The sequence below is a fragment of the Photinus pyralis genome, unplaced genomic scaffold, assembly GCF_008802855.1.
Source record: "Photinus pyralis isolate 1611_PpyrPB1 unplaced genomic scaffold, Ppyr1.3 Ppyr1.4_LG2, whole genome shotgun sequence".
In the NCBI taxonomy this organism is placed as follows: Eukaryota; Metazoa; Arthropoda; class Insecta; order Coleoptera; family Lampyridae; genus Photinus; species Photinus pyralis.
The window spans coordinates 52198742-52212417 of NW_022170403.1; the positions used below are offsets into that span (position 1 = coordinate 52198742).

General features: G+C 38.8%; 1 protein-coding gene across 2 annotated transcripts; it reads left to right on the forward strand.

Moving 5' to 3' along the window:
- Positions 1–4044: 4044 nt before the first annotated feature.
- LOC116165131 (mitochondrial amidoxime reducing component 2-like) lies at positions 4045–5629 on the forward strand. Of its 2 annotated transcripts, none has more exons than XM_031479436.1 (6): positions 4045–4145; positions 4204–4466; positions 4507–4674; positions 4720–4912; positions 4963–5246; positions 5298–5629. In XM_031479436.1, exons 2-6 carry the CDS (start codon positions 4219–4221, stop codon positions 5416–5418), a joined length of 1014 nt encoding a protein of 337 aa, XP_031335296.1. In that variant the 5' UTR covers positions 4045–4145; positions 4204–4218; the 3' UTR covers positions 5419–5629. The 2 variants fall into 2 exon arrangements, with proteins under 2 accessions (XP_031335296.1, XP_031335297.1); XM_031479437.1 differs by having other exon boundaries at positions 4047–4145; positions 4193–4466.
- The last annotated feature ends 8047 nt before the right edge of the window (positions 5630–13676 follow it).

Here is a 13676-nt window from a genome sequence, read left to right on the forward strand (position 1 = left end):
AAATTACGGAAAAATGCGTAATTAAAACAGCTGAATTTTTCCGCGAGCGATATCTCGGGGGTTGAAGGGGTGGAAAGTGATATTTTGCCATTTGTGGCAAAACTATTTTAGGCGAAAGTGTTTGAAATAAAAGTTATAGGGTATAAAAAATGAACAACTTTTGTATTTACACTTCTTTCACATAACCTTACGTTAATTAAAACAACTTGGATTGCCGCTATTAAATATTTTTCGAAATTAACCCGTATCTCTCTTTTCTTTAATGTGAAATATTTTCTTTTGATTCCTAATGCTCAACTACGTTAATTAAAACATCTTTATTACTTCTTTTTTCCCCATTTTTACCGCAATAAAAGCAATTAGAAGTAAAATCGAATTCTTTCCTGAACAAAAAAAAACAGTTTTTCCGTTTTCTCGCGGAAGATTTTAGGTTAGGTATGTGAAAAAAAGTGTAGACACAAAAATTGTTTATTTTTTATTCCCTACGAACATTTTCGCCGAAAGTTAATAATTTTGCCACAAATTCCAACCCTTCTCAACCTCCGGGATTCAGCTGTTTTAATTATTTTTCCTCAATCTCTAATCGTTTCACCTGCATGAAAAACCCGGTTTGAATCGGGAAATAATTTCTTTAAATCAATTATGTTAGATATTTAGCATGGACTATTAAAAATTGATCTCTACAGCCACCATCTTTCCGATGGGCACGAAGCCACATGTATTTTATCCAAAAAATCGTTATTCATTCACCAAGATCGTTGGGAAAAAGGCTAAGAGCATTATCTCAATGCCCAAGACCTGAAGCCCGAAACTGCTTGAAGTCCATCTAACATAGTATTCGCAAATTTTATAATTTGACTTTGAAATCCTTGCAAAGTTCCAGTTCAGTCCTGACATGTGGAATCTGAGTCCAACAACTCAAAATCTAATTTGAAATACCGTAAAATCGAATTAAACATTTAGGGGGAGATCTCAATTGGTTACCCTTCTGGAGTCAATTCAAAAGAATGATATATTACGAGATAAATTCTAGACAATATTGAATAATTCTGGCTTCAAATGGACCAAGCCTCATATTCTACATTTTTGGGCTTTCAACACAAGCAACTGAGAGATACATAATTGCTATTGCAAAATTGTCTTTAGAGATCTACCCGAACTTGGGAGTGTTTAGCTTTAACATTCAAAACTGATTCTGATAAAAATAAAAGAGTGCAAGTTTTGAAACAATCAATCAACGTCAAATTTTAAAATTGGGGTAGTGCAGTGACATCCTAGGACAACAATCTTTTACAAAACGGTCATTAGGCGCTTCTGCTTTTTGAAAAGTTTGGGAAATCATTTGCAAGTCAATACGAAATTCTAATCAGTCATATTACACTAAATCAATATTGTACAAACTGGGTAAATATGTAACTAGGGTAATCTATTAACACGATTTACTCGTATTTTGGAGTACACTATAGTGTTCGTATCTTTTTAGATATATGAATGTGTTAATTTTTTTGTACAACTCTCAAACCAGGAGACTGTTTTTTGTTACTGCGAAATCGCTTTCTCATTGTTCACGGCGATTTTCCTATACAAAGTGTACTATCACCTTTGGCAATAAATATGAATCTAAACTAACGATCACGTGCAATTAATAGCTCGGAATTATATCCATTAGTGGATATAACCTAATTAACATTCCACAGGGTCAGATAATTTTTTGTAATGCTGTATGGCGGCTGCTTATCGCTCATATATCAATGCTATGTGTGGGTGACTTTAATATGGGTATTTGTTTACAAATCACACTTAATACTGCTAATTTTGTACGGTTCAAGTGTGTTTTAATGCTAGTTAGTTTTGCACTTAACTTACCCCCTTATGCATTAAGAATTGCCTGCACACGTTAATTTTAAGTACATTGTCCGTCAATACACGCTTCTCACTTACTACTGTCCTAGATGTAGATAGTCAAACGGAAGCTTCGGCGTCAGTTGGCATTTGGGATTAGGCTTTGTGTGGTGTGGTTACATGCTGCGTTTAACACGCACAAAGAACTGCAGCATTTTATCTCTGTCAATAGGGATTGTCTGTATGGGGGCGAATGTTATAAGTATAGACCCTATGGGTACCGTTTCCATCACTGCCACGGTCGAATGTAGGTATAAGTCTTTGTTTGAGGTTTCAAGATGTTACGTAGTGTACATTCCATCAATTATAGCATCTGGTGTGTTTGACCGACTTAATGAATACAGTTCCATTCAACCACTTTATTTAAGTACAATTGCGATTCGTATTCTGTTGATGGGTGATTAAAATTATTCCAAAAACAGTACGTTTCCATTGAAGCAAATCAGTATTGACACTGTTTTATGACGCAATTAGGTAATCCACCATCCTACAGGGCACAAATACACTGGTAGCGAAGGTAAAAGGACTACCATCAGGAAGGGTCATAACACTGAGTGCACGAATAATATTATGGTCGAAAGAAAGTTTTACTTTAAAAACAAAATCTGGTGAATGTTGAATGTTGGATAATTCACTTTGTCGTCTCCAAGTAAACTTTTTCTTAAAGGGCACAGGTAATTCGCTCTCCGAAAATTCGTCTCTGGAATGTTCTTTCCCAAATCAACAAAATCTTTTACCCAGCGATTTGGTGCTGTGAACTTATTGTCAATTGTAGGCAAGTCCAGACCAGCAAACTCGTTTTATTATTTTGTCCTCAATAAAGGCTTCAGTCCCAAAGAACTCCCAAGATTTTCCCCCAAAGGGAACGCGCCCCCAGGTAAATTTCAACTGGGAACATTGTAGGCGGATAACCTATTGACGGCTGTGGGAACATCCGCTTTTAAAAATTAATATAATAGTCGTCCTCCAGGAAACTTCTCTCTAGGAAATTCGCCCTGGAGAATATACGCTCACCAGAAAATCTTTGTCCGAAAGGTTTACTCGTGACGTAGCGTTATACACCGACGACCTGATCCACAGCAAACTGCAAACATCGCCGTCCGAAGGATGCAGGCATCCATCGATGACAACGCTTCTGCAGGCTGGAAGATGTACGTCAGTAAAACCAACGCCCAAAAGATGGAAACGGTGTAGTCCATCGCCTTACGAACTGTCAGCAGGGCAGGTAGGTTCGTAAGGAACGAAGACATCCGGCACTTCCCGAAAATACCCATTCTACTCGACCACTTCCGCTCGCTGGCCGAGAAGGTATTCGCGAAGCTGGGGAAATCCGATTTCGGGCACATCAGAAATATCGCACCTGTGGCTGGAATACAGGAGCGAAAGTGGAAACGGCCCAAGAGGATGCTGCAATAAGAAAACTAAATGCATCCATTTCAGCTTCACCATCAGCACGGATGACGCTGTCTGATGGATTCCGTGCCTTCAAAACCCAACCGGGGACCGGAATCGGTAAAGCGCAGCGCTCCAAGATGAAGAAGGGCAGCCACAGCCCCAACCAATGGCGGATGTCAATGTCATTGATTTATTTGATTTATTATTCCTCGCTTGTTTTGCGCCCTCAACAGTCTTGCACCCAATTATAGTCTCAGTGGTCGCTTTAAGGGTAAAGTAGACTTTCCCACTTTCCCGCTCGCCGTGGTGTTTGGATTGGACGCGCCGCGCTGACCAATAGGAGGCTCGCTTCGTTTTCGGGCTCGTCCGACCAGTCTAACCGCCTTATTAATGCTCTTTTGGTGTGGTCTTGATATCAGGGTAAAACTCAAGTAGTAATAGCATTAGTATATCTCCCGGGAGATTCTGGTAACTTACACTGTGAGAAAAACAATCCCCTTATTGTAGGGTGTGACTCAAATGCTCACCATACTACAAGGGGGGGCACCAACGTCAACCCTAGGGGTAAATCATTACTTAAATATCTGACAAGTACCTACTAATCTAGAAATTCTCAATCGGGGCAGCGAACCCACGATCGTAGATTAATTTCATTTGAAATTAACTCTAAGCGAGCCGTCCAGAAGCGTTATCGCAACCCCAGGGTAACCTTACCAACTCCAATGTTGAGTATAAACTTTGATTATAAAGGTTATCTGCACAGCTTAGTATAACAGTGCGATAGTGCGATCCATTTTCAGTAGTAGACACGTTCCAGATTGATCACCTACGTTTTCACAAAATAGAAGGTAAGTGTTACTTTTCCTAATCCCATAACAGTTCTAGAATCTCCCAGTCTTTTCTCAGGCAGGAAATCTACAAATGGCTCCTCAATACAGCACCCAAGTCACCCTTGCGACGACCACAGTTATAGCTGTGACAGCACTCGCCTACTACCTGCGCAGAAGGGCTCGTAACAGGATCCCACAACAATGGGAGCCTGTGGGTAACGTTACAGAGATGTTCATGTACCCTTTGAAAAGCGGCAGACGTGTACCAATTGATAACGCAATTTGTACTGAGTTCGGGTTCCAACCCACCGATCCTTCCCTTCCTCATTTTAGAGATCGGTAAGAACCTCACACTTACAGTTTAACTCACTTCCATTAGATGCCTAGCAATATACCAGGATCCAACTAAGGAAATCAAATCGGCTCGGGATCAACCGAAGATACTTCTCTTAGAGGCGGGGGTAATTGATAGGGACCATTTTTGTTTGTCTGCTTCAGACATGGGTAGCATCATTTTTAAAGTACCGGATCAAAAGGTGCGCGTGATGTAAGCACCAACATTTGTATTTTACTTACTTACAGATGTTTCCAGTTTAATAATGTACACCGAAGTGGTACCGACATTGGATTGTGGTGACGAAGTGGCCGAGTGGATTTCGAATTACGTACTAGGCAAACCAACTGGTCTACGTTTAGGTTTTCATGACGGAACTCACGGAAGGGAGATCAAAAAATATTACCCGAAACAGACAGCAAGGAATCCGCTCCTTGATAACTCTGCAGCGGTAAGTTACAACTTACAATGATATCAGAAACACTCATTGGTTTATTATAGGGCCTTTATAGTGACTTGGCCACTTTCCATCTCTTCACAAAGTCGTCATTGGAAGATCTAAAAGCGAAAATTCCAAATGCAAATATCACAATGAATAATTTTAGACCGAATATTGTAGTGGGCGGCGATATTGTACCATATTCTGAGGACGATTGGGATTGGATTAAAATTGGCGACGTCATCATAAGGAAAACCATGACCGTTCCGAGGTGCAGAGTGACTACCCTTAATCCAGAGAGCGCGGAACCTTTAAAAAATTATGAGCCAATTACGTCTATGAAAAAGTACACGAATACTCAGCACAATATTGTGATGTTGACTATTTGCGATTGTAGGTTTCGACCATTCCAAGCTTATGAAAATGAGCCACCATCGCCAACTTTCGGCATATATACCCGTTTGTGTAGTCCTGGCCTGATAAAACTAGGAGATACGGTTTACCTTGGAAAGTTGTAAGGAAGTACCCATCAGGGAACGTGTACACTGTACATGTTCTTTTGAAGACTGTAGGATAACATCATCATCTACTGACTGTGAGTTTTTCAAAATCAAATCAAGTGAGTGAGTGTGATGGGACATTGCTATACGTTGTTACTAGGTAGATTTAATATGACTTTTTTATACAGGGTGTCCATTATGTATGGAATATAGTATATATCTCGGTAAATATCGAATGTGTACAAAATGTTTGTATATGAAAGTTGTTGTTTTGCTGGTTCAAAATCGTGTTTATTATTCGACGATTACAAATCAATTCATAAAATTCACAATCTCTTTCCACAAAATAAAATAAAATTAAACTGCGCAAGGCAAGGGAAAACCAAATAAAATTGGAGTTTTGTACATAGTCGGCCCCCTTGAAATATTTAAGATAGGTAAGTATTTCAACTAAATATTATTCAAAACTTAAACAATTGTTATCATTACTAAGTTTGCCGTTATAAACTTCATCACAAAAAATATTAATGCACATACAGTCAACAATAAAAAAAAATATTACAAAACATTAAGTTATTAACACTTGACAGCTTGTTAATTTGTTGGTAACACACACAATCGCACTGATGGTCGTTTTACTTCACCATGTGACATTTTAATTATTGCTGCACGCACAACGTTATCTGGACCATGATGGACTTTCGTGACACGACCTAATTTCCAATGACGTGACGGAGCGTTGTCTTCTTGAAGTAGCACAAGTTGACCAACGGTAAGAGTCGTATCTCCCAGACCTTTCCATTTTTGACGCCTTTGGAGCTCTTGGACATAATCTCTACTCCACTTCTTTCAAAACTGCTGCCGCAACTGTTGAATACGTTGCCAACGAGACCGAAGATTGGGCTTTTCTTCGCTTAAATCAAGTTCTGGTAAAACACGCATGTGGTCACCAATTAAGAAATGACCCGGGGTGAGAAAGTCGTGATCATCAGGATCTGAGCTCATAGGGATTAACAGCCGAGAATTTCGATAACTAAAGTGTAAAGTTCTATAAACTCCAAATTTGCGTGAGCTACGATTTTGTAAATGTGATTTTTAAAAGATTCTACCGCAGCCTCCCATAGACCACTGAAGTGAGGCGCTTTTGGCGGATTAAAATTCCACTTAACACGATATTGCAAAACTGCATCTGAAATTATTTCTGCGTTCTTTTCACTCTCTAAAAATTTATACAACTCCCGAAGCTCATTGCTTGTAGCAACAAAATTGGTTGCATTTTCACAAAAATTCAAAGGGCTGTAACTTTTGAACTAGTAGCCCAATCTTGGAACTGTGTGAAATTATGGATTCTGCAGGCCACATTCTATAAGAAAAATTTTTTTCCGGGTCGATCTGAGACAATTTTTGTTCAGGGCTCAAAAAAAGGCAGTGTTTTACCTTCCTTTTTTACCAAAAATCGACTACACCAAAATTTCTCGGGAAAGCACTGTTTCTTATTAATTTGGGTGCGTAGAATCCAAATCAATTTGTACTTTTTCGCAGAGCCAATATTTTTTGACCTGGCCCCCATAATTGAAATTTTTGTTATCCATCACCTTTATCTTAAACTAGACATTTTTAATCTTGACTACTTAGATTTGAAAGAGACAGTAATTGATCTAACGATCTTGACTCATAGTCGATCTCAAACGGTTTTTTACCTAGCGAGCCTTCTGCCACTGTGCCGTAATTAGGAAATTTTGCTCAATGGTATGGTTTTTTAAATCTTCTGCTGTGTATTTTTTTTATATTGTACTCTCTCATATAGAGATATGCATATATGCAGATTTCTGTTAAAATAACATGTTTCAAAATCTCTTTTGGCCGGGCCCCTAGAATATGACCGGGCCCCGGGGCAAATGCCCCGGTTGACCCCTCTTATCGGCGGCCCTGCTACCACCCTCCTTTATAAGGAATGGCCCAAAATAATCCACCCCCACTTTAGCAAATGGACGATCAATTGTTAATCTACATTTGGGTAAATCCGCCATTTTGTATTTTAAAGGAATTGGTTTATTTGTAAAGCATACTACGCACTGTCTAAGAATTTTTTGAGTAGCGCTTCTGCCATGTATCGGCCAATACCGCAATCTAATTTGCGACAGTGTTGTTTGCACACCACCATGAAGTGCTTTGATGTGCTCATTTGGAATAACTAGGTTTGTGAATGCGTGCGATTTTGGCAATAGTATTGGAAATTTTTTCGAGAACGTTAAGTCAGAATGATGTAACCATCCTCCTACACGCAAAATATCGCCATCCAAAAACGGATTAAGCGATAAAATGGGCGAATTAGAGTTCAAATTTTTGGATTATTTTAATAACCTAATTTCATCCCCAAAGGTTTCTCCTTGTACCATTTTCACAAGCGTCGCTTCTGCTTCATTAATTTCCAATGGTAAAAATTTACCTACCACTTTTTTAGATTTATCTCTGCAATTCTTTATAAAACGTTTGCAGAATGCGCGTTACTCTTATAAGGGTTTCGAATGTAGAAAATTTATTAAAAATGAAATCTGAGACTCTGTTGAAATTTAATTTTTTTGCATACGACATACAATATAGTAGGCGAGTAATTAGGGTCTTGTAAAAACTTAGGACCGCTCCACCATAATTTGCTACTTGACAACTGTTTGGGTAATAATCCACAGGAAATAATATCGGCACGATTGTCTTGCTTTGGAACATGAACCCAATTATTGATGTTAGATTTAGATTGGATATCTGCAACCCTGTGCGCAACGAAAACCTTCCACCTACTTGGACAACCCTTTATCCAAGACGAAGTGATTGTTGAATCGCAATAATATATAACTTTTGCAAATTTTTTTTGCGATGAATTTAAAACCTTAGCAACTAACTCAGTTAGTAGTAGAGCAGCGCATAGCTCAATCTAATTTGGGCAAAGTTAAGGTTTTCAGCGGCGCTACTCGTGATTTAACGCATAGCAGTTGCCATCGTACCGAATTATCTACTAAAATTTCCCTGATATAGATACAGGCACCGTGCGCCCTTACAATGGCGTCTGAAAATCCGTGTAATTCTAAACTGGAGGTAGGATCTGTTGCCACGCATCGCGGAATTTTTATTACCCCAACGGTAAGTAATTGACTTGAAATCTCCTCCCAACGATGCTTTAAATTTTGCGAGAGCTCCACATCCCAACCAATGCGTAATTTCCAAATGTCCTGCATAAGCGGCTTTGCCATAACCGTGACTGGACCTACAAGACCTAAGGGATTAAATATTTGTGAGACGTTATGTAAAATGAACGGTTTTGTTACGATTGACCTCGTGGAATTCATATGCGCGTTATATTGGATCAGGTCTGGAGAAGGAGCCCAACCTACCCCTAATGTGTTTCAAGATTCATCGTGATTAAGGTTCAGTATTACATTTGTGACGTTAGTCGTATTAAGCCCATTTGAAACGTCTGGATTGTTTGACGCCCATTTGCGTAAATGAAATCCTGCTTCCGAAAGTACCTATATGATTTACCTTATCACGGATAAAGACTAATTCTTGGGGGTTATCCGCCCCTGTGATAAGAGCATCCATGTAAAAATCTTCCGTGATAATTTTTTGAATTCGCGGTTGATCTTCAATTGCTAAAGCCGGCCGTGTCCCATACGTTAATGTAAGTAATTCAAATACCTTTATCGGCTCACTGCGTGTTCAAAACGGTAAAAAAACGGTCTGCAGTTACAACGTATTTGTGGAATCGAAATCTAATTAGGATACTAAATAAATCGCTTTGGATTACCGGGCCAGTCATTAAAAGATCATTAACGAGACGCCCGTAGACGTTTTTGAAGACGCGTCGCATACGACCAATAAAATTAGAGTTTTGTACAGTTGTTTAACATTTTATTTCCCCGTAATAAAGCAACATTCGGTTGTTTTTATGTCCGAAAATAAATGAGTAACGTTAAACAATTGAATTTTTTTAAATGGAACCTCATTTTATATAGATTGTTTTCTCTTATTCCCCTATTCGAGAAAATGTTATTTTCCATAATTTGATCAATGAGATTAATCCAGATATCCTACATCAGAATAAAACACGTTTCTTATTAAACCTTGAAGACAAAACGAAATTAGCCGTAAAATGGTTTCCATCGCAATGAATGTTCAAAATGTTCACCATTAACTGCAAGACAGTGGCATAACCTATCACAAAATGCTTGAATTAAAAATTAATTTCTTCTACACGAGTAAAACTTATTTTGTTGTCTGCTGATGTTTTGGTTCACTTCAATCCAGAATTATAAACTAATTTGTCTGTGGATGCATCACAATACGGTATAGGTGCAATCCTTTCTCACACATTTGAGAATGGAAGTGAAAAACCTATTGCCTATGCATTACGTTCCTTGAATGAAGCAGAGAAAAAATATAGTCAAATAGAAAAGGAAGGTTTAGCGATAATTTTTGGGCTTCGAAAATTTCATCAATATCTTTATGCTAAAAGATTTACTTTGGTCACTGATCATAAACCTTTAATTTCTATTTTCAATCCGAAGAAAGGTATACCTCAATTCTGTGCAAATCGTTTAAAACGATGGACAGTAATATTATCGAAAATTATGAGATCGAATTTGTTCGTTCTGAACATAATATGGCGGATAGTTTATCTCGATTCCCTTCTCCGTCACAGGAAACTGAGGAATCTGATTTTGATTATTGTAATTTTTTTGAAACCAACAATGATTTTCCTATCGGTTTTAAGTTAGTTAAAGATAAAACTCAACAAGATAAAACTTTAACAGAAATTATAAAACGGGTTAGGTATGGCTGGCCTGAAAATGTAAGTTTGAAACATGATAAGAGTGATCTTAAATGCTACTTCATTCGTAGAAATGAATTGACCATTGAAGATGATTGCCTTTTGTGGAAAGATAGGTTAGTTATTCCCAAAGAATTAAGGAGCATTCTCTTAAATCAATTACATTTAATCCATATGGGTGTAGTAAAAATGAAAAGTATGGCTAGATCGTATTTTTGGTGGCCAAATATTGATAAAGACATAGATAATACTGCTAAATTTTGTCAGTCCTGTATAGTAGTATAGTACATAAAAAGTCACCTTCAAAAACAAAATTATCTCCATGGAACTGGCCCAATTCTCCTTGGGAGAGACTACATGTTGACTTTATGGGACCATTTCTTGGCAAAAACTTTTTCATAATTCTAGACGCTCATAGTAAGTGGATCGAAGTTTTTCCAATGACTACAATTACCAGTGCTTCCACAATTCAGGTACTGCGTACCATGTTTGCAAGATATGGCCTTCCTAAACTGTTAGTTTCAGACAACGGTACCCAATTTGAATCTCTCGAATTTAAACAATTTTTAAGTAAAAATGGAATCAAATTTATGACCCCACCACCATACTCCCCTCATTGTAATGGAGCCGCAGAAAATGCGGTAAAGACTAAGAATGCGCTTAAAAATGCGCTAGGTAAAAACACCAAACTTGATTTAAATATTATTTTAAGGAATTTCTTCTTTGACTATAGAAACACTAACCATTGTACAACAGGAGTATCCCCCGCATATTTAAAGTTAGGTAGGAATTTAAGAAATAGATTTAGTTTAATTAAACCAAACGAAATTGTAACAAGTAGGGTTAAAGCTAGTCAGATTAAGTAGTGCAAACATTATAAGGGAAAAAGTGCAGTGCGTTATGAACCGGGCGAAGAAGTGTTGGTGAAAGATTATCGTGTACCTAATAAACCAGTGTGGGTTCAGGGATTAGTTTTACAGCGCCGTGGTAATTGTACTTATATAGTTAGAGTTCCTGAAATTGATAAAATTTGGAAACGTCATTGTAATCAGCTCCTGAAATTTAAACCAGTTTGTAGTCAGCCATCAATTCCTATGCCAAATTCAGAGACTCCATCTATAACCACCCAGGTACCACATGATGTAATTAGTGATAGTGCTATTGACAATGTACCATAAGCATTAAGTAGGGAGAGAAGACAGATCAAACCACCCGATAGGTTTATGCCATAAATTTAAGGTGGACGAGTGTAATGTATTGGGTTTTTCCCAATATTGATATCCGACTTCGCCGTACAATTCAGTATGGAATAAACGCTGTGTAAAGCCTAATGAAGACTGTGCATTGCTATTTAAAAAAAATTCAATTGTTTTTCGTTATTCGTTTGTTTTCTGAAATAAAAACAATAGAATGTTGCCTTATATAGGAAATAAATTGTTGAACAATTTTGTATACGGTCGATATTTACATAGATATGTACTATATCCCATACATAATGAGCACTCTGTGTAATCATATCTGTAAATTGAGTATTTATAGAGTTTTTACATAACATTGTACATAACAGATTAGACAAATATATTTTATTATTATTACTATTATTAAAATAAATTCTTTCAAATATGAACTTTATTGAGCTTCCTCGAGTTGAATTGAAGTAAGTCACAAAATTACGTAATGCCTCAACAAAGTAGTAGGTAACACTGGATTGTTCAGACATTCCCAAATCTTTCAAAGTAGAAGTTCCTGTTAGCACAAGCAACGTTTGGAAATCATAGATTGCTATCGCTGGTGCAGCAAAGTATTGAAAGAGTGAAACTATACTTTCTAAGAGTTATAATGTCCATAAGTTAGCCGGGGCTTTCTTGAATATAAGGATTCCTATTGGCATAATTAAAAAAAACATGGCGGGCTTAATAATAATAATAATAATTTATTGTATGTGTTCAACAAAAACATTGACATAGACATTGTCCAGTTGTACCTTAATAAATATCGCTTAATTACATGTGACATAAAAAAGAGGCATGTACTAATTAACACCAAATGTAAGAGAACAATTAATAGGGATTCAGGATATAGCAATCGAGACGAGCAATGCGGTCCACAGAAGAAGGTCTTAATTGATTTGTTTGCGACAGAAGTATCCAAACGTTTCCAAAAATCAAGTAGGAAAAGTTCTCAAAAAAGATTTCTTTCGCATAAAATTGGTTTCCGTGCTAAACACGCTGCCACTTGTGGCCGTCCTGAAGAAGTGATGGTGGCAGTGTCGGATTTAAGGCACTTGCGACCCTAGGCCAAATTAACACGAGCGACCCCCGCTCCCTAGGTGGAACTTCCTAGGAGTGATCGTTAGAGCTGAGCATTGTGGGCAAACCATATTTTTTCTTATTGCATGTTGTTTAACATCTCACTGAGTCTTTCTATATCCGATATGTTGTTGGCCTCGTCAGAACACGCAAGCGAAGTTCCACTGCTTCCACCAGAGCCACGGTGCGACCGACACGCTGCCTTGGGGAATACGGGAACATGTTAAGGCGAGGAGCACCGGGAGACCGTTTGCAAAGATGCTGTAGAGTTCGTAGTCCACTCTGGTGTTTCACACGAGAGAGTTTCTCCGGTGTGGATTTGTGCTGGGACAATTGCCGAAAGCTCGCGCAGTTTCTCCGCGGGTCACTGGTCTGCTGCGTGGGGCGGCTGTGGTCCGGCGGTCACGATGGAGAGTACGGCATCGGAACGTATTTAGCGTATTCATTATTGGCCTGTTCTGGCTCAAATTGGTGCCGCTGCGCCTCTCCTAAAAACGACCAGTGTCCCTCCGGGATGTTGAGTAGCGACCGCGCACTACTTGATCAAGTCGACGCCTGGTAATGTTCAACTACGCACGTCCGGAAGTACGAGGAACTCGGTATTTATCATTTATTTGGATTTTTCAGCTGCACTGGCCTGCACTTTGGTCGGGCGCGATCTACCGTGCCAACACTAATATTTACATCGCGGTATGGCCCGCTATACTCTGTCGCGCACCGATATCAATGAAGGCGCTTCCGGTTACGCCGGCCACGGTAATTTTCAATATTAGTCGCACGTATTGTAGTGAGGGAACTGGAAGTGAGATGAAAATTACACCAGGTTTGCTCATTCGAAAAAGGAAATGGAAGCTGTTTCCTTCCGTGTGGCGGCCTGGGTGATGGAGACGTGTGCCTTGTGTTGGGCAGTGTCGGCGGATCTCTTCTGCGTTTGGTACTCCCCCCTGGAGTGCCCTTGGGGCTTGGAGAAGGAACAGCGTATCTTATTTACATCGTGCGAGACATCCGGAACCTTCGTGGTCGCCAGAAGATAATTGTCTTCGGTCTTTCGAAGCTCGCGACGGCGGTTTTCAAAAGTGTTGAAAAACTTCTTCCGGATCCGTCGGTGTAGTAAACACTATGAAGTTGATCTCGTACTCTAT

Coding starts and splice junctions, on each gene's coding strand:
- LOC116165131 (XM_031479436.1), top strand. CDS start 4,219: ATGGCTCCTCAATACAGCACCCAAGTCACCCTTGCGACGACCACAGTT. Junction 4,467..4,506: donor CTTCCTCATTTTAGAGATCG/GTAAGAACCTCA, acceptor CACTTCCATTAG/ATGCCTAGCAATATACCAGG. Junction 4,913..4,962: donor TCCTTGATAACTCTGCAGCG/GTAAGTTACAAC, acceptor GGTTTATTATAG/GGCCTTTATAGTGACTTGGC.